Source organism: Terrapene carolina, unplaced genomic scaffold, assembly GCF_002925995.2.
Source record: "Terrapene carolina triunguis isolate 2854851 unplaced genomic scaffold, T_m_triunguis-2.0 Scaffold790, whole genome shotgun sequence".
NCBI classification, from domain to species: Eukaryota; Metazoa; Chordata; order Testudines; family Emydidae; genus Terrapene; species Terrapene triunguis.
The window spans coordinates 1,815,140-1,834,999 of NW_020665141.1; the positions used below are offsets into that span (position 1 = coordinate 1,815,140).

The 19,860-nt window shown below is 43.9% G+C and overlaps 1 protein-coding gene across 1 annotated transcript in view; it reads right to left on the reverse strand.

Moving 5' to 3' along the window:
- The window catches only part of DEPDC5 (DEP domain containing 5), a 56,710-nt gene that overhangs the window by 8,497 nt on the left and 28,353 nt on the right, over positions 1 to 19,860 (reverse strand). Inside the window, exons 24-36 of the mRNA XM_024197977.2 lie at positions 19,550 to 19,733; positions 18,032 to 18,192; positions 16,848 to 16,965; positions 16,516 to 16,683; positions 15,233 to 15,452; positions 14,188 to 14,321; positions 11,556 to 11,664; positions 8,743 to 8,805; positions 6,843 to 6,994; positions 5,885 to 5,962; positions 5,317 to 5,449; positions 4,123 to 4,231; positions 3,440 to 3,667 (exon numbers count right to left, since the gene is read on the reverse strand). Of these exons, the coding sequence (XP_024053745.1) occupies positions 3,440 to 3,667; positions 4,123 to 4,231; positions 5,317 to 5,449; positions 5,885 to 5,962; positions 6,843 to 6,994; positions 8,743 to 8,805; positions 11,556 to 11,664; positions 14,188 to 14,321; positions 15,233 to 15,452; positions 16,516 to 16,683; positions 16,848 to 16,965; positions 18,032 to 18,192; positions 19,550 to 19,733 (1,857 nt within the window). The remainder of the gene's footprint in view (positions 1 to 3,439; positions 3,668 to 4,122; positions 4,232 to 5,316; positions 5,450 to 5,884; positions 5,963 to 6,842; positions 6,995 to 8,742; positions 8,806 to 11,555; positions 11,665 to 14,187; positions 14,322 to 15,232; positions 15,453 to 16,515; positions 16,684 to 16,847; positions 16,966 to 18,031; positions 18,193 to 19,549; positions 19,734 to 19,860) is intronic.

Here is a 19,860-nt window from a genome sequence, read left to right on the forward strand (position 1 = left end):
GAGAGCGCTTTCCTGTCGACGAAGAGCAAGGTAAGTCGGCGGGAGAGTGTCTCCCATCGACACAGTGTGGTGTAGACACCGCTGTAAGTCAACCTAAGTAACATCAACTTCAGTTATGTAACTGAAGTAGCGTAACTTAGGTCGACTTTACAGCTTTAGTGTAGACCAGCCTAACACACAAAGGGTGGGATGGGAAACTGAGGCACAGGAAGGGGGAGGGACTTGCCCAAAGTCACACAGCAAGTCAGCAGCAAAGCCAGGAATAAGGCCCTACCCCTTAAACTAGGCTGCCATTTCTTGTTTTTCTTATTACATGCCTTAGTTTAATATGTTTCTATGCTGTTCAATATTGGACATAAAACACCAACAATATGCACTATGGCTGTGTTAATATTGCTGTGACATTTCCCAACCTGCATATTTGAACTGTCTTTCATTAGTTGTTTGGTATTTTTTAAGCAGAGAAAAGGAATTGCTCATATTTTGTAGTCTTAGCATTTAAAAGTTCCCAATTAAGTTTTGAAATTCACCCCCAAGATGGGGGGAATTGGGGCAGGGGCAGAGTTCCCACCTTTGCTTCTGCTCTAATTTGTCCGAAGACCATTTTCTGGGAGGCTGGGTTAACAGTGCAACATCCCATTGTTTATGCTGCAATTACTTTAGCTTGGCAACAGAAATAGAGATAGAAATAAATAATAATAAATGCCAGAGATGTCATCTTGGAGAGCACCATGCAGATGCTCTTTTGTAAACAAGTCTCATCACTTCCTGGCAAAGATTTATCTCCTCCAACTCCCATCTAGGCCAGGTATTGTCAGACATACCAACGTCTTATTCTTTTATTTTTCTTCCTGCTTTTTACTCAGATATCACTGAAGATGCACTGTTGTGGGTAGCTTGGGGGCTCATCTTAACGTTACAATACCAGCTTTTCAGGAGCCATGCAATGTAACGTAAATGATGAACCACCACAGAAACCCACTTTGGGATGTTTGAGGGCAGCATCCCAATAGGAGGTCAAGCAGAAGCAGCTCAATCAGTAAGGAAGGCAGGTGCTGTCTGCCAGCGCAGCCGCCAGACACAACAATACACCAGCCAATTTGTATAAATTAGCACACGCCGAAGAATGAACTCCCTGCTCCACTGCTAGATGGTTCCTCCTCCAAGTTACTGGTAACACAGGACTCTCCATCAAGACTGCAAACTGTCTCTTTCTACCTTACCCGGTGCCTCTATTCACAGACCAAACAACTGGAGGCAAATCCCCATAGGAGCACTCCTAACAATCCCAAAACTATCACTGGATTAGCATCTTAAGTGTCTCTAAATTTAGGAGACTCAAATGGGTTCTTAGAAAATGGTCCTAATTTGACGTTATAATAGAAGACCTCTGACTTTCCATACACTTGGCTGGTTTTAAGAGAACTCACCTGCTTCCCAACTGTGTCTTGTACCAGTATTAACTAATGAGTTATAGTGCACATTGGAGAGGAGCAGACAGGTTATTCTTCAACCACAGATTAAATATGTACATGGTTATAATTACTAGTGCAGCATGCATTGCTATAAATCAAAAGGGACAAGATTACGTATATCACAGATCAGATTTTCATTGGGAAGGGAAAAGGGACAATCATCAGACAAGTGACAGGGAAATTGGCAAGGATAAGGATTTTACGGGTACACAGAGCTTGTTCCAGAGCTCCCAACACTTGCATGCTGTTTCATATCACAGGCTGACATTTAGGGAAGGTGGAGGAGGGGAAGAAATCAAATGCAGCCAAAGCCAAGAGAGGAACAAATGAAGTCACGTGGACCGGCTGCCATTGGGGTTAGTAAAGCTTCCTGCCTCAGATGTACTGGTAATGTTTTTGGAGTGTTTAGATGAGAAACAGCACTGAAGTGGCACACAAAACAGGTTTCCTTCTGAGAACAGGTAACACCACATTGTTTACTGTAGGAAAATCCAATCATCCTTTAGAACAAACCATAATGGACAACAGTAGCAGTATGGAAGCGCTTTTCATCCCAGGACAGCAAAACAGATTACGGATCATTATCCCCATTTTAAGATGGGGAAACTGAGGAACAGAGAAGTGAAGTGGTTTACCAAAGCTGCATAGTGAGTCAGACATAGTTTCATGAGCAGAACCTAGGTCTCCTGAGCCTCAGTCCTCTGAACCACACACTATCTGGACACCAGGCTGGGCTCAGGTTCACCGAGCTCATTAATTATGCCAATAAGGTTTTGTACTGGCCAAAAGGTTAGCTTTAGTGTGTAGTAGGTAAAGAGCCTCCTGCTCATATGGTAGCTTAAGATAATAGAATTGTTAGCTTATTGTTCTAGGCCCCTCCTCTCATTTTTCTATTTCTTATGCTGTTCCTCGTCGAACAAAGCTTTCAAAAATATAGACAGGTTACCATAGCTTCAGATTTAGAAGATACAATGACTATACAAGAAGAAGGGTGATGTCACTTCTCTTCAGAAGAGTCAAACATATAATAGAAGAGCATTGGGGGTTCTCGCTTTCTAATTTAGATGGGACTTTATAAGATGCATCTTATAAATCTGAAGTTATGGCAATGACTTTTCTAGCATGTTTTACAGGGAACATATAGCATATGGCAGGAGCAAGTGACTCAAGCTGGCCTGGAAATGCAACAACAAGATGACAAAGCACACATATTAGGACATATAACTAGTGAGTTTCACTGGTTGTTAGTGGTAGAAAAGGCACCATGTGGTCTCTGTGGCACTCTAGTGAGAAGTGCTTTACAATGGAAGGAGATTTCAAGATGGGATAATGATACCCACTCCCATTGCATGCCCTGATGTTCCAGATTCAAAACCCCAGTTCATTCACACTGCTGGTATTTTTTGTAATTGTGGCCCCAGGTGTCTGACCTGGAGTTCTTCAGCCTAGATTGATGCCACCACGGTCTCCAAGTGTCACAGTACACAGGACTCTCCTACATTCCACTCTCCACAGGAAGAGTATCACCAGGGCTCTTGCCACCGGCAAACACTTGTTGAGCAAGTATTAGACTTTAGACTTAGTTAAATGAAGTTTTGGTGCTCTGTTCTCACATGTCATCATTTCCATGTGCCCAGCAGGGACTGAACTCCATCATGTGGTTCTGAAGAGTCACACCAGCCTCCCATGAAGACGGGAGAGGAGTATTATCTCTTCCTCAAACTCTAGAGGAAGGTGGGAATATTTTACTTTTAGGTAACCAAGAGTACAAATTGTTCCTCTCAGCCAGTGAAACGCATCCCAGAGACATGACAATGAGACCACCTGCATGACAAATGTACGGCCAGCATGAGATCTGCAGCCTGTTACTGGTCCACGTGAGATCATACCCTTGGTTGGCTGCTATTCCCCTTCAAAACTACTCCCTTGTACTTCACCAGATGTCATCTGTGTTCCGCATCTACCTAATAGTGCGGCTGCCTGGCTCCGTCCTCCGAAACTGCGGCTAAAGGAACTGTGCCTACTTGCATAAGAGGCTGGGCGGCTGGGAAGCCAGGGCAGGAGGAATGCTGGGATTTCTGAGTGCAAGAGCTCTTCTGCCACAAATGCCACCTCGAACCATTTCCTCTGAAAAGTGGAGAAATCGTCCATTGCTGCTGTGTGCCACATAGTAGGTGGCTGCTGCATACCCCCTGGATAAAGACAATGGGAAAGAGTCATCAGTCAAGAACAACGACCCCTTAACACACAAGGTACCATTACACTTCCTGAGTTTCTAGAGCCTAGGTTCAGAGGGAGCTGGAGATCTCACATTTGTCCTCCGATTCCCATCCTTTGAGTCGACAGTTCAAGGAAATTTGGTGATCTTTTCTAAAGGGTATGTGGTGAGGAGGGTGGGGAGAGTTGAGTTGTCCATCTGTCATTAAATTACCCTTTTTTTTTGGTGTTACATTCACAAAGGCTAGGGCATCTCTTTGGATCCCTATACACTATCCCCCCTCCTCCAAACATTTATTTAAGGGTGCTCCCCTTTCAAATCCCTTCTCAGGATACACTTCTGCTGCAACACCTACAACAACTCAACAAAATTCAAGGTCTACACTGAGGGGCAATAGGGTAAAGCTCAGTAGTTACATAAAAGTCTGACCTCGGTCCGGCTCCTTATCAACAACAATCTTGTAGAAGTAAAACCCATAGATGAAGGTGCGCAAGGCCTCTCCAGATGCGTGAACAATCAGCTGCTCATCCAGCATTTTCTAAAGAAAAAACAAATGAAAAGCAGCTTTCAGTGGTGAATCGGGGCTTTGGGGTGGGAATGGGGAGACATAAGGAAAGTGAGTCTTTCCTTTGAAGACATTAAAGGTTCAAGATCCTCACCTGTAAAGATGAGAACGGCAGCAGTGCTTCCCTAGATGTGCTGAAAACCCAGCAGGCTAGTAGTGAACAGGGTCAGAAGTCCTCATCTTCCAGATAATTTGTATTTTGTCCCTTTGAAGTTCCCTACTAACTAGTCTCTTTCCAATCTGCCTACTACCTCCAGCGTTTACCCTCTTACTTATGTGCCTTGTCTTACATATGGGTTTTCAGGGAGCTGCAAGTAGCCATCACATGGCTTCAGGGCTCAGAAAGGTTCTAGGATCCTCTGTGCTAGCTGGTGTGGAGTCTCAGTAGAAGTGAATTCTAGAGCATTTCTGAGCCTCAAAACACAAACCCTGATGTGGTTCAACAGGGAAGAGAAAAACCTACCATGCAGAGTGAGTGAGTATTACATATAGTGTGTGTACTTATTTAAGTATCCTTGAACAGAACAGTTTAATGCTCACTGTTCTCGTGACAGCTCCAGTACCCAAAGCAGTAAGAAGAAAATACAACCACACTGCAGTGACTTACACTCCTAGCTAAAACTAGGGCTTTTGGTAACCACCAGTCAGCGTGTATGAGATTGTATGTAAAACTGCCACCATCACACCAGCAGGGGAAAAAATGCAACACCTATTGCACATCATCATGCTGTTCTGTGATAGGACATCTAAAATCAAACCATTGAAGAAAATATTTTTTCCAGCCAGTATCTGACTTACAAAACAAACATTGTTGCATATTTATTGTGATCTCCATCTCAAGCCAACACTTATTGGGGGAAGGAGAGGTATAAAAACCTGGTGATAGAAGGTCACATTTCCCTATACATACATAGTAGTGGAGACACTCTTGAAAAATATATATTAGTAAGAGGATTTTAAATCACACACACACATTACAGTTTCCCAAAAATCTATGCTTTCCCCAGTGACTGGGACATTTCTGGCTCATCCACCTGCCCTCTTGTCAATTCTCTCACCTGCATGATGTCAATGGCCATAGCCTGGGTCTGCACCCCTTCCAGGTTGTTCACCAGCCAGTGGACTACCTCAGCACTGATGAAACAATACGGAGAGAGGCCCTTCTGTTCAGAGAGCAGCTGGATCCCTGTACTGAATACCAACAAGTTAAGCATGTAATTAACATGCACTGAAATCACACAGAAAGACAGAAAAATTACTACTGCAGAGGAGGAAAACCCAGAATGAGAAATCGTAAGTTCTCTGTAGCTTGTGTACCGTTAGTCTCTGAGACTGCAGAAGTTTGTATTTTGCAATGGAGAAAGCTCCTAAATTACTCCCTCTACAGTGACTCCTGCTTAGGCAGGCCTGGGACTGTAGCACCTGAACTCTATGTAGCCATATTTTTGTACCTTAATGTCTACAGGGACTCCTGCTGGGAGAGGCTAGAACTGAATAATACAAAGATTGCTAAAGAAAAGCTATTCCACCATAGACCATGAAACTCTTCCATTGGGTGCCCACCCATCAAATCCTGCTTCAAAGCCTCACAGTGAGATTTTAGGCATGTTTTGACTCAAAACTTACGTGGGGTGCTTCATGGCTTCAAGAATCTCGATCAGAGTGGAGGAAGAAGTCAGGGAGCTTGCAGAAGACTGCTGAGAGCTGGAAAGTAAACAAAATTGTGTTTAACAGTCCTGTAGCTGCCAGTCTAGTTTGGCAGATGTTTAGGAGAGCTGCTGTTTCTTCTCTTCACAGCAATAATTATTCCACGTTTTATCTTCTGTTCTTGGTGCACGTGCCAGTAATTTGCAAAAGGCAGGAGAGTCTACGCATGTAGCTCTTGCCTTAGGAAACCTCCTTAGTGCAGCACAGAGCAAAGGGGAGGAGTTAGTTACCTTTAAGGAATAAACAGATGACTAAAGAACAGGTGAAAGCTGTAAGCACATTTTTGCACTGGATTTACTCATGCTATACAAACCCTATTTGCATGCACTGTAGTTCAGAAGCAATTCAAAACACGCCATTTTAAAGATACTAACATGGGAAACAGGTGCTACTGTAGTTTATTTTTAATACCACTTCCCCCACCCTGTTTCACCACCAGATTGGAACCCTTGGATTCCAACAATCCACTTGATCCAACTATGCACTGGAGAGACCCCTTCCTCCTCAGAGAAGAGAAGGTATTGGATTTCCACGTCCATTCAAACCCTGGCTTCCTCAGAGTGCTCTACTAATAGACCACAAAAAAGTTCTGGAAGGAGCAGACTGTTGGGGTGAGGGAAATCAGGCTCATGTCCATTCAATGCTGGACAACTGGGCTAGAAGACTGCTTTTAGCGCCACTATTCAAGGACAGCATTCTCCATCTAAGTCACAGAACATGGTCTTCAAGTGACATGTGCCTTCCAGTGCTGACACACATGGCATGAGCACAGCACATATTGTCCTATGTTTCCTATGCTAAGTACCCCCACCCCTGTTACCAGCAAGAGGAATGTATTGAACAGAATATCATTACAGAATTGCTGTGCTCTTCTTACCTGTTCTCAATGGAGCCAGCTGTGGCATATCCCTGGTCTCCTATATTCTGGGAGCTTCCAAGGGGCTGAGTGCTGCCCCTATCAGCTGACTGGCCTGTGTTTATCAACATGTTGCCATCTAGGGCTGGAGGAACTGTCTGATCTATAGAGACCTGTAAGGAGCGCGACATAGCAACACCTTGTAATTCACAGCACAATCCTTTTCCCACTACCCCAGCCTCTCGTAAGCACCCCAGCTCAGACTCTTCCTGGGGCAAGCAGTCCTTTATGCAGCTATACATATACAACAAAGACAAACACAATCTTGTTTTGGTCAGAGCTACTGACAACTCTGCAATTCATTACATCAGTGTCCCAAATTGACCCAGATTAACATAAAGATCATCAAGTAAGCAGCAACCGTGCTAAGAGAACTGGTGGCAAGGTAGCAAAGCTGGCTGCAGTCTGATATTTTCAAATTTTAAAACGAACAAGAAAGAATTTAGATTTAAGAGAATAAGCACCACCACACAGCCATGGCAATTGATAGAACAGGATCTCAAGTCACGGAATGGAAGGGGTGAGCAATTTAAAAGATAACCTCAGCTCTTTCTCGGAGATTGAAGCATGTGAATTCAGCAGAGGGATTTCAGCTTTCATTATGCAAAACAAAACAAAAAACACCCATGCACACCTCTCTCTTTCTCTCTCTCTAAAAAGAAGCCATAATCCATCTATCTTTGATTTTTTTTAGGGTAGTATCGGGAGACTGATTGGCACTCGCCCACCGCCATGTCACTGAGTGATACTACAGGACACTTTCCTCCCGCAGGAACACTGGTACTAGTCCATGGCAGACTGAATAGTTAGCAAAAATTAACATAAAAGCCTTTCAGAAAGAACGGGAACGCAGAAAGATTCAGCAAAAGACAGGCTGTAATTATCAGCTGCCATCTGCCATTAAAACATATGGCTTAGGGAAAGACAAATTATGTAAAAGCTACATAAGAGGAGTGGGTGAGGGAGACGTGAACGGCAGAGAAAGTCTAACTCAAACAGGTATACAATTAGGGCTTATCTGCCTTTGTGATTCCACAGTGCCCAGATTCAAGCACAGGGCCTGACTGACAGCATACAGCTCCCCTCGGCAGGGAGTTTGATGGAGGATGACAGACAGTTCGGGGAGTTGGAGAAGGCTTTACTCTGTGTCACCTCTCCTCGCTGCTGCCACCACCCAAGCTCTCACACTTTGCAAATTGTGCCCTTTTGATACAGCCAAAAGTGGCAGATGCTCCATATTGAAGTTACAGCACATTCATCCCTCTCAACCCCAGAGCTGGCTTGGACTAGCAGCACCCGCTGAGGATGTATTACCCTGTAACCAACTACTAAGGAGTGCACAAATGGCATCTGACACTACTACCCCATGAGACCACAGTGAATTCCACAATGTTCCATCCCTGAGTGACCTAAGAATTCTAAGGTGGCACCTTGACCTGGTTCAATACAGCACCAGCTATCAAGCAGATATCACAGGAGATATTTAACAGAAAATTAGACAAGTAAGAGCTATTGCCATTCTTGTTTAGTGAAGGAAGGTGGAAATCAGGAACTTACTAACGATGTGAAAGGAAAAGTTTGAGTATTTGGCAAATAAAGAACAACAAGGAAGGGTACAGGAGTATCCAAAACACAATACATATACAGAGCTGTGGATGGAAATAAGTGCATTCACCAGCAGTCCCTTTATATTAATTACTGTCCTTTTGGTGCAATGCGCATCTCACCACTACAGAAACTAGTGAGTACATGTGGTAACTAGCCCAAGCCTAGCTTCCTCAGTTACAAGTTCAGGACCTGAGATGCACTTCATTGTTTCAATCCAGATGCCAGGGATGGGAAGATCTGATTCAAAACTGACCTGCGGGTGGAAGGTCGAAGCTGTGCGTGGGCTGCGAACAAACTCCATAAAGAAGGCCCCATCCTGAAGGCATCGGAGGAAGTAGAAGCAGTAGCAGCGGCAGCAGTGACAGGAACAAGGAGGTGAAGAAAAGCAAAGACAGCATTGTGCAAGTGTGCAGTCACCACAGGGAGGGAGTGAAAAACCAAAAAGACATCTCTGTCCAGATAGGCAGGCACATCAGAATTCAGAGCATCAGCAGACTCTGCTCTGAGACATTCCGCCTCCTTGTTACAGATGCCCCAGTCAATCACATTAGACCATCACACTGATCAGGGGCCAGTCCAAGCACATGCAGCTCTGAGCACAGCCTCAAATTCTATTACGGTGCAGGGGAGAGGGAGAGAAATTCACTGTAGAGAAGCTATTTCACCAATGTCAAAGCATGTACAAATTAAATGGGCACTCCCCTCCTACACACATACCTGGCATGGACTCTTCCCTTGCTGCTAACCAAGGACTTGTGCCAAGAGCCTCCTCCCAAAAAGATAAAGCAATTGATCCTCTCTAGGTTTTCATTTGTGTTTTCATTCTTTGTTGCCTTCTTTAGGCACAAGCCTTTCTCCAGTCTGAAGTTACTAAGCTGGGCCTGTATCTGGGGTACATGTACACATGACTTATGTCCTCAGGGACTTCACCACATGGTTATAAACCTGGCACCTTCTTTGGTGCAGGAACATGGCAGGTGAGCTGTGGCCCCAAACACATGCTAATGCAAGCAACTTTACAAACTGCCAGGTGTTCCCCAAATGGTTTTTGTACCAAGCTAACTCATCATGCTAACCACTCATGGTTGTCTGAGAACTGCCTGCTGAGTTGATCCACCATAGTGTCCTGCAGCCTGGGAAGGTGCATTTTGGTGACTGACTCAGAATGCTCCCTTTTGTCTGTTGATATAACACACAGCTGTGGTAGTGTCTGTCAGCACTTGGATTGTTGATCCTGGGGTAGCAGCAAGGATCCCTTGCATGCCAGGTGGATGGCTCTGAGCTCTAGGATGTTTATGTGATGCATGAGGTCATGTATTCCAGAAGTCTGAGACATGCTCTTATTGATGTTTTTGGGTGAGTCTGAAGTTGCTTGATGAGGTTTGCTATTGTTCGGAATCTTTCATATACAAATGGAAACATTTAATTGTAACCTGTGAATGTGAAAATACCCTTTGCTTTCTTTAAAATCTCTATTTGTAGGTATTTATAAAAGAGTTTAATCACTGGAGTATCCAAGCACTGCCAGTGACTGATGAACTTGTCTGAACTCTACACTAAATCTTCCATGAAGGACAGATTTTAATATGGTTACTTTTCGATTATGACCAGCAGCATTTGTGATTAGAGCAAGGTCTCCTACGTAGCATGTGATAAAATACTTTGCCAGTGGAGTCAGCAGGAATCACTGACAGCCAAGCTATTCCTTTCTCCATCTGTAGAGCATGCTGGTTCCCCATATCACTCTCCTCCCCCACGTCCTGCTATGCAAAATCCCAGCAATGGTGCAAAAAGCAGTGTGGTTTTTAAACTAGGGGAGAGGAGTGAAGAAGTGCAGGTTACTATGCAGTAGAGGTTTAAGATGAGATTTTATAGCACAAATTAGGGTCTGAAGGTTTGCAAATGTACTTCAGTCTTCATATTCTGCACCAAGCTTGTCCAAGTTTAAGTGTATTGACCTTCTCCTCTCATGCAGCTCAGTGAGGTCCATGTCTCCAACACAAATATGTGTTTATTAGTGAAAAGGTCAAAACTTCAGTGCCAGTTCAACTGCAATACAAACTACATTCAAACCCAGATCTTCAAGGGGATGCTGTATATGCCCTGGGTACTGTACCATCAACGCTTTCTTAATGGTCAGTACCAAGATACCAAAGGGGCCCTTCTCAGGCTGTTGGCTGCCCCTCGACAGTTAATCCCGAGACAAGTCAGACTTATGAATCTTGTGTCTTGACTCAGTAGGCACCTGTGCCTCAGCTCTGGAGCAGTGCTCCTTCCGACCCCATCAGACGTCAAAGCCAGAACGGAGGCAAATAACTGGAGCTTCTCGGTCAACATAGCTCTGGAGGCTTAGGGTGGAATCTCGGCTCCCCGGGGCTCTTGAGAATGACAGACTGGAGGACTGAGGTCTAGAGTTGCATCCTTCCTTTCAGTGTCCAATGAGGTTTGCAGAGTGCTCCAAGAGGAACAATTTTAAGCAGGCTTTTCTATCTTTGAGTTTGCTTAGGAAAGAGGTGATATACGGTACATCGCTCAGGAATACGTCCCTCTCCTAAACAAAATAAGCACTTAAAGAGCCCACCATTAAGTGGCATTGAAGCTTCCCACAAGGGGCAGGTTTCAAACCTCAGAGATTTAGCTTCTGCCATTTTGCTAGAGCCCCTGTATGAGGCTGTCTATGTGGTGTTTCTGTCTTAAAACCTGAACCGGTCTAAAATAAAGCAAAACAAGTTGTGTGTTGCCAATGGGCAAGAAGACTAACTAAGCACAGTGCACAGAGAAGCAGGCCAACGCTGCAGGGGACATGAACTGAGAATGAACTGAGGGACAGCTGGACCTGCCCCACCCTTTCTGCCTTTTTGAGGGTGTGTGGGGGGACATCTAGGATGCAAAGCAGCAGCCCCAACAGACGTTGCTAGCTTAAAAAAAAAAAAATCTGACCTCACACGCATGGCGCATATCCGAATCAAGAGTGGAATCTATGTGTACAATCACTCCAAGAACTCTGTTAATTTCAGAAGAGACTCTCTCAAGTATCAACTAGAGCCTGGGCCAGAATGTTGTTACCTTGCGTGGACTGTCCACATAGGTGGGAGTGATGGCAATGCTCCCACTCTCAGCAGGTTGGGCAGAGCTCTTCCCAGAAAGCATTGCTGCTTGCTGCTCCCCCAGGGTCCTAAAACAAAGGATAAAAAGCCATAAAGATTGTTACATAGTGTCCCAGGTTGGACCATACACCGGCTGAAAACTATTGTTTTGGGAGGAAGCATTGCTGTGCTTTCTAGAGACAGATGCTTTCCCCTACACTCAACCTCAAAGGGGTCTATCAGCTTTTTAGAAAAGGATGATTTTACCCCATATACACAATACCTTGGAGTCCCGAATCTATTAACTGCTTTTCCTAGCGCACAGTACTTGCTGCCCTCTGAATATGTTCAAAGCTCTCCCCTAGTACACTAGCATCAAACTCCTTGTTTTCAGTGGTATCTCTGGTACCAGCACTCTTGGAATTTACTCACCATCATTCCTAAATTATCGCTGGTAACTCATCTACTTAGCCTCAGTTTTACAGCCATTTTAGGCAGACACTTTTGTGCAAATGCAGCTGTCCTAGAGCACTCTCCATAGGGATTTGCAGAAGAAATAGTACTAGAATTTATAAAATGCGACTAACTCTGTTGTCTTATGACGGGAGTTGTTATAGTGAAAAATCTCTTACAAGTAGTGAGCATTTTGTTTGTTTTTAAGAGGAAAATGGCAGTTGGGACTGCCCAAATATATTATTTAGGTCTTTTTTTTTACATGAACCTATAGACTATTTCTGCCTGAGCTGATGAATCTCAAATATGGACATTCAGTCAAAACAGAGCCAGTATGAACGGACACAAACGTTTCTGAGATACAGAAAAGAAGATTAATTGACATTTCATGTAAAATGAACAGGGGCTTGCCCCCATCCCACAATGCATTGCTAAGCCCAACACAAAAACAGAGGAAAGAGGTAACTAGGAGGTTTGAGGCCTTGCTTATGCTGAGTTGTTCGCTACCAGTGCAGCCGCACCCATACCTAATCTTTAGTGTAGATGTGATTTAAAACAAGGTAGCTCAGTTTCTAAGATGCACCAATATAAATTGCATTGCACCAGCGCTGGTGCAGCTACACTGGTGGCTGAAATCTCAGGTGTGGACAAGGCTTTAGTCTTGCACCAGAAAATCAAACACACTGAAGCTATTCCAATAGAGAAGGAAGGCAGCTCACAAAGCTAACGTGCAAACATAGTTAACCAGCACTGTCTCCTACAGTGTATGAGCTGTGGCTTCAAAAATCCTTCTGCAAGACTCATCTCCCTGCTGGTGTCACCTGCTCAAGGACTTGAATTAATTCTCTCCTCATGTGGGAAGGTGCATGCGAGTGTGTGCGTAAAACTGATTAGCACGAGTGGGCGTTAACAAGGAGTTAGAGTGTCTGTGATAATGGGACTTACTCTCAAATCCACCCACAGCACTGAGAGCAAAGACGACTCTAGTGTTATCACAAAATGGAATTTGGAATCACACCAGCAATTCCCTGTTTAGTCTCTTTCCTCCCTGTACGTTATATTTCCTGAGTTGAAGTAACTTTCCTACCACCTCCTCTGAAGTGTTTTAGTTCATAATGAAGATTTTGAATATTCTAACAACATTAATCAGGAGATTCCAAATAAATTTGTTGTGTCATTAAAGATCTTGGTTTTAATTCATAAAGATCTCTACGGTTTGGGATCTGGTTAGCTTAGAGACTGCCTCTCTCCCACACCCCCAATGGATAGATCATCTGAGGCGCTATGGCGGTCAGTCCTAGATGGGCACAACCGGATTGGAAGCAGGGTGTCTTCAGCAAGGGTCTGGAAATAGTTTTGTTTGCACTGACATTGGTACAGCTTTCCTGCAAGCTTGGTCTTAATAGATCACACACATTCCCATATGATGTTTAGTACCCTCAGAACAGTAACAGTAATGGATATAAGCAAGCATGAACATGAACTTCATTACTGGAATGTGAGTGTAGTTGAGAGACCTGCTGATGTCTGATGTCATAACTCAAGAATGTTAATGATATATTACTGGACTCGACAAACCATATCCTCAAATGTTTTATGAACAATTCTGTACAAAGTAATGTTATACTGACTGTGTTGTATGCTACCAGCTGGATGGAAGGATCTCAAATGTGGAGCTCAATCCTTCTGAACTGTCAGTGTCAGAGATGGTCATCCTTCAGAGCCTGGTGCAAGGCTCATCTTTTTAGCCAAGACTATGCTGGGTGGATCTAAACTAAGGCACTTCCTTACCACTTCCTCCACTTTCCTTATTTCTCTCATAGTGGGCAGGTGATTCATTCGGGGGTAGGACCAGTATTGCTGCCCGTAGCAAGTGGTACACACATGTTTCACGTGTGATGCACCAAGATATCATGGTGATGATGTCCTTGTAAATTACTAATATAATCTTCTCTCTTTGCTACCCTTGCACTTGTACAGATGTAACATACCCTGTCCTACTGAAAAGAATGGCATTGCCCCACTGTTGTAACTCCTCTCAGGGAGCAAAATCTGAGGTGCTTCCTTTGTTTGATGATAAATTCCCCAATGTGCTGAAGCCCGTGCCAGGTGAGTGCTCTGTGATAAGGGTGTTTATTAACTTAAGCGTTCAGACTCACTTCTGACTGGCTTCCATTTCCAACAGGGCTGAGAGGGCCGAGGTTCCCTTCTTCCCAACAGGAGGCCCAGAAGGCTCCAGAGAGTGAGAGGAGATTGGGCCAGCCATCTGCAAGCCTTTCAGAGCAGCCCCTTTCTAAGTAAAAAGGAACAGAAGAGGAAACAATGAGTCAAGGTCTTCAAGGTTCAGCTGATCAACAATAAAGTCACACCTTATAACAGTGATAATACTTTGGAGACAGCACCTAACAAAAGAGCAAGGGCTTCTCTACACGGGGAAACTGACTAGAATAGCAATTCCAGAATAGCTCCCCATCGGGGGACTTTTCCAAAATAAAAGTGACTTTGTTCTGGAATAATTACTGTGCTCACAAAATGGAGTAATTATTTCAGAATTTATTCCAGAACAGTATCTCCACACAGGCGAGTTATTCTGAAATAGGTAGGTGGTTCATTCTCCCCCTTGCAGACAAAACCTAAGATGGGAAAAATAATTAGACCCCCTTGAACTAGCAAAGTTACTAAACATACTCTCCTTCATTTATACACTTCCTACGCAGCACAGGACTCTTTGGGTGAATTTCATATACCTGTAAACAACAGCTAATAGTATTGGCCATTTGGTGACTCTCAAAGTACAATTATAGACAACAGATCCACCGACCTGTATGACTTCCTTTACTCGAGCTGCTGAGTGCAGAACTCAGCCTGCTCAGTTCAGAAAAGTGAATTGTTTCATTCCATAGAGGACAGGGATCTTCTGAGCATCATTCCCTTAGAAGCAGGATGCACAATGCCCCCACATTCACCATTGCCACAGTACAAAGCAGTGAAAGAGTCCTTCAGTGGATGGTGGTTCCCAAATATCAGTCTTGTTTCAGCAACAGACTGTCTCTGAGCAGAAAGCAATGAAGCTAACAGGCATTGCGTACAGTACAGCACCGCTTACCGCAATGCCAGTCAATTGGGAATGTTATTAGAGAGCTAGAAGTGCTTCAAAAATTCAGCCTCTCACCCCACTAAGGTTTAGTTACAACACTGACTCACCCTGATCATCCGGTCTGATCGATGGCGCCGACGAATGCGATTCAAACCCTCCACAAAGCGGATGAAGCCATCCAAGAGCTGCCATTCCTCTTCATCAGAGCGGGGCTTGTCTCCATACACATCACAGTGTGCTTCACCTTCTGTAATGCGCTTTGTGGCACTGATGCAGGCTGGGAGCAGCAGAAAGCGCGTCCTCCAGAATTTCAGTGACTCAATAAGGCTGGAGGAAGGAACATGGTGGACAAATAAAAAAAAGCAGACAGGATACAGCATATCTCACAGCTGTGAATGAGAGATTCTATACAACACGGTTGTGTGCCAACTTGCTTAGAGTCCAACAAGCAGATTACAATATCACTGAGTTACAACTGCAAAGATCACCAGGTCCCCACTGCACTCCCACTTCAATTAACGCAGTTAATACTCGCTTACATCCATGGTTTTAACGGCTCTCCTGGCTGTGCCATTAAAGCATCAAATGACTTACATGCGATGGGGCATTCAGCAGGATGAATGTCAGTGGGAGGTATTTACCACCAAGCATGTTGAAACACAGTACAGAAAAACTAATTTACAGGTTGATAATGTCACATGGACCTTCACTTTTAATGTAACCCATTAGGCAATGCTGTAACAAGGTTTTACTGTAAAAAGCGAAAGGAAAATAAATTTCAGAGATACAGGCTAAGGCACAGAGGATTTCAGTTGAGACTTGAAATGAGATGGAAAGATACAAGGAGGCTGGTTCACTCGATAGACGATACAGAGGAAAAGGCGCTCAACACCTTTGGGGATACTCTGTGAAGGGACAAAGAGAAGGCCAGTTTTAAAGTCGACAGAGGGGAGGGAGCAGAGTCAAGCAAGGTCTGTAACTTGAGTAAGTCCACAGAAGGTTTTAAAAACTAAGGAAAGAAAATTTGAATTGCATCTAGAAATGAATGAGAAGTCAGGGAAACTGTCCAAGGATGACAAAACGTCATCATACTTTTTTGCATGCACGGGGGATGGAGGAAGGTAAGAAATAGATCACAAATACCAGCATGCGTGAGACTTTGCACCAAAATCAGGCAATGCAAAAATGGTGCTATGTAAAATTCAAACAAGGGTAACAGAGCTGATAATAGCATATCAATGAAAGCAGGTCAAACACTCCCTCAAGTACCATGTCACCAGAGCTATTCAAGCCTTTACAGAGAAAAATGTTGGGTCAATTGTAGATCAAAAGGAAAAAAGAAAAAAAAATAGGACAAAGAGCAATTAGGATGGAAAATGAGATCTCTCACCTGAAGTCTTCAGAGCCAGCAGAGCAGATATACTGATCCAGGTAATTCCACTTGTACTCTTCCAGCCGCTCGTGGGAGAACTCGACCCAGCAGGAGACAAATTCAGAGTCAGAGTGTGAAGGGCACAAGCTGTAGGTGTAGTTTATCTGAGCAGATTCATAAGGATACCTGACAAAGACAAAGCAAGCCTCACCAATCCTGGCACTCTCAACGGCAGCTCCTCCTTGTAACAGAAGGCATTGAATACAATCATCCAAGCAAATACAGGTAGGAGGAGACAGCAAGTCTGCTGGACAGGTGGTGCTAACTTACTTGACTGGAGAGATACTCACTTTGGCAGATATCGAGTGACCGTAATTATTTTGTCCTTTAAGATGACTTTGTGGAACGTGCGGCCCATGCTCAGCCAATACTGATCTTCCTCCTCAGGCTGATTTCGTGATACAAGGCCTAGAAGTAATACATAAAGAGAACATCTTTCTGTTCACCTATGTTAATAGTCACAGCTTTGTTGCACAAACTGCACCTATACTGTAACATTCCATGAATGAGCTTCCAAACGCTATTTAAACCAAGAGTCATCTTTAATACCATTTCTTTGAGGAAGGCTTGCTCAGCAAGATCAGCAGTAGACATGCTGCAGGAAGTGTTGTGCACCTAATTGATGGGCTGGTAATTTCAGTATCATTTTCCATCCTTCTCTGTGCTTCATTCCTGGAGCTAATCCCTTAATGTGTTGTTTTTCCAAACGAATCTCACCATTTAAGCCTTTGTTTCCCACCCAAAACCACAAAGGGTAATAATTCTCATTCCTACCCTCACACATTCACCTCCCTCAAGCCTCCCCTTACTTTAACTTTGTCCAAAAGACATCATTAACAACATTTTAAATCAAATCCTGTACTTAGACTGTGATTCCAACACAGGGAAGCGGGACCGCATTACCCCACGTAATCTAGAGACCATCTACACTGGGTATAGCTGAAGCATGGTTTTAAGACAGTTCTGGCTAACCCTGCCCACTCTGGACTGGACACAGCCATTTTTAAGTCATGTTTCAAAAGACTTATTCTAGACTAAAATTGAAAAAAAAAAGTTTCAGAAATAGCTGTAACTGTTCTACAGTGACTAGGCAAATTGTATTTAAACCTGTGTTAGCACAAACTATGTTAAACTGGCTCACCTACATATTTCAAACCCCAGTGGGTACAGGGGTTCTTATAAGTCTCCAAACAGAGTTCAGAACTGCTTTCCTGGATACACTCTGCCCTACCTCCCCAACCCCATATCCATCTCCTGCAGTCACAGCTGACTCTCCATTGTCTGCACTTGTGCTGCCCCATATCTGGAAATCTCTCCCTCCAAGTAACCAATCACGTAAGACAAAGTAAAATGTGAAGAGAAAGAAGGAGTCTGACTGATGACTGTGGAGGCTGTTGGGGGGGAAGAGGAGTGAAGGAAAGACAGGACAGAATTTATTATGGAGAAAAGGAGCTACAAAGCAGGTGACACTCACCTCGGCTGTAAAGGGGGCTGCTGCTCAGAGGGGGTGGCACAGTGGTAGTCGGTTTCTGTGGTTTGGGATGCACAATGATTTGATATCCTTGCATGAGACGCTGACAAATGAACTCCTCAAACACTTGTTGGGCTGTCATCTGCACACCTTCCTCATCTCTCCTGAGCACAAGGGGTTAATCACAAGACCAATCAGCGTAAGGAACTGGCCACACACCTGCTCTTGTTTCCACTTTTCCCAATTGAGGCCCTATTACTGCAATGGAATCTGCACAGGTGGAGCCTTGTGCCTGCACAGATCTACTTGCAAGATCCGGATCTAAGACAGCTGCATTTCTATCGCTTCTATCAACAGTTCATGGGGATGGATATTACCAAACTGTCTGGAAATATTAGTTGGTATTTTGCAAACAATTCTGAAGCTAGTGAGAATAAGAGGCATTCTGACCATCAAGATTTATTTACAACAGCAGGAGTTAAATTTCTGACAGTTGTATTTTTCAGCACTCGTACTATTTAGCAAATATATTCATAATGATATTCACTTCTATAAGACTTTCCATCAGAGAGTCTCAAAGCAGCTCGGTAACATGAATTAAAACTCAAACACCTTTAAAATGGGGAGAATACTTTCCTTCCTCAGAAAAGGGCAATTTAAGGCACGAAGAGGTTAAAAGATTGGCTCATCATTGCCAATTAGCAGTAGAGCTTAGTATAAAACCCAGAAGCCCTCACTCCTGGTGCTGTGCTGTAGCCAACAGCCCCGATATTCCCTTCTTCTCCTGAACACTGGTATCCTGCTCTTAGAGGGGCAGACATTTCTCCAAGCAGATTAATTTACTTTAATAAAGCCATTTATTATACCTTCTAAGTGCCTAAAGTGTAAGATTTTAGTCTCTCATTGTGAGAGGTTTTATTCCTCCCTAACAGGGCAGTAGTCAACATAGCTCTGTTTTGTTACTTCATAGTTGGTGGGAAGTTTCAGAGATGTTGAAGGGAAGAGGCATGGTTTTGGGGAGAGAGTGTTCTGCTATATGGTGGCTACTGCAGAATTGCAAGAGAATCTCAGAGTGTCTTTTGGTTTATCACACCACAATGGTTTTCCTTCCAAAATTCTCCCAACAAAGTATCTCTGGAAATGGAGTGGAGGAGGGGTATTTATTTATTTATTTATTTATTTTAAAGAGAGATACTCAGTATTCCAGGACATTTATCACAAGAAATATGGGGGTTGTATTTTTTTAAAAACAAACAACCATGTCAAGTTTTGTACCCAAACTAATTTCTAACAAACATCCAGAAGGAGGCAAAACTGACAGATGTTACCAGTTGACAAAGGTGCAAAGCTGTCATCTAGAGAGAAAGGCTATCTATTCCACTGCCAACCATGATGGCAACTCTACATATTGTATGAAAGTCACAAAATGTTCATCTTCCACCAGATTATCCCTGCCTGGGATTATCTGGAACCTTTTGGTTCAATGCAAGAGACTGTACAAGAGGAGGTGTTGGCACAAACCTGTCAATGTCAGCTTCTGGGAGCAGATCATAGCAGCCCTCAGTGTAGTCATTCTGCAAGCTCTGGCGGTCTGGGAAGTAGTCCGTGGTGAGAGGAAGGCATGCCGGAGTAGTGAGAGATTTCCAGTCCACCCCAACTGTACAACAGAAGCCTGGCACTACGGGGGGAGCAGACAGTGTCAGAACTGCCTCGTTGCATCATGGGGAGAAGACAATGGGGGCACGTGTGGTCACGCATGAAAAATTAGGGGCGGGGAGGGAGAAGAAGGATGTGTGAAAAGAGAAAAGTTGGAAAGAAAGGTAAGTGTAAGG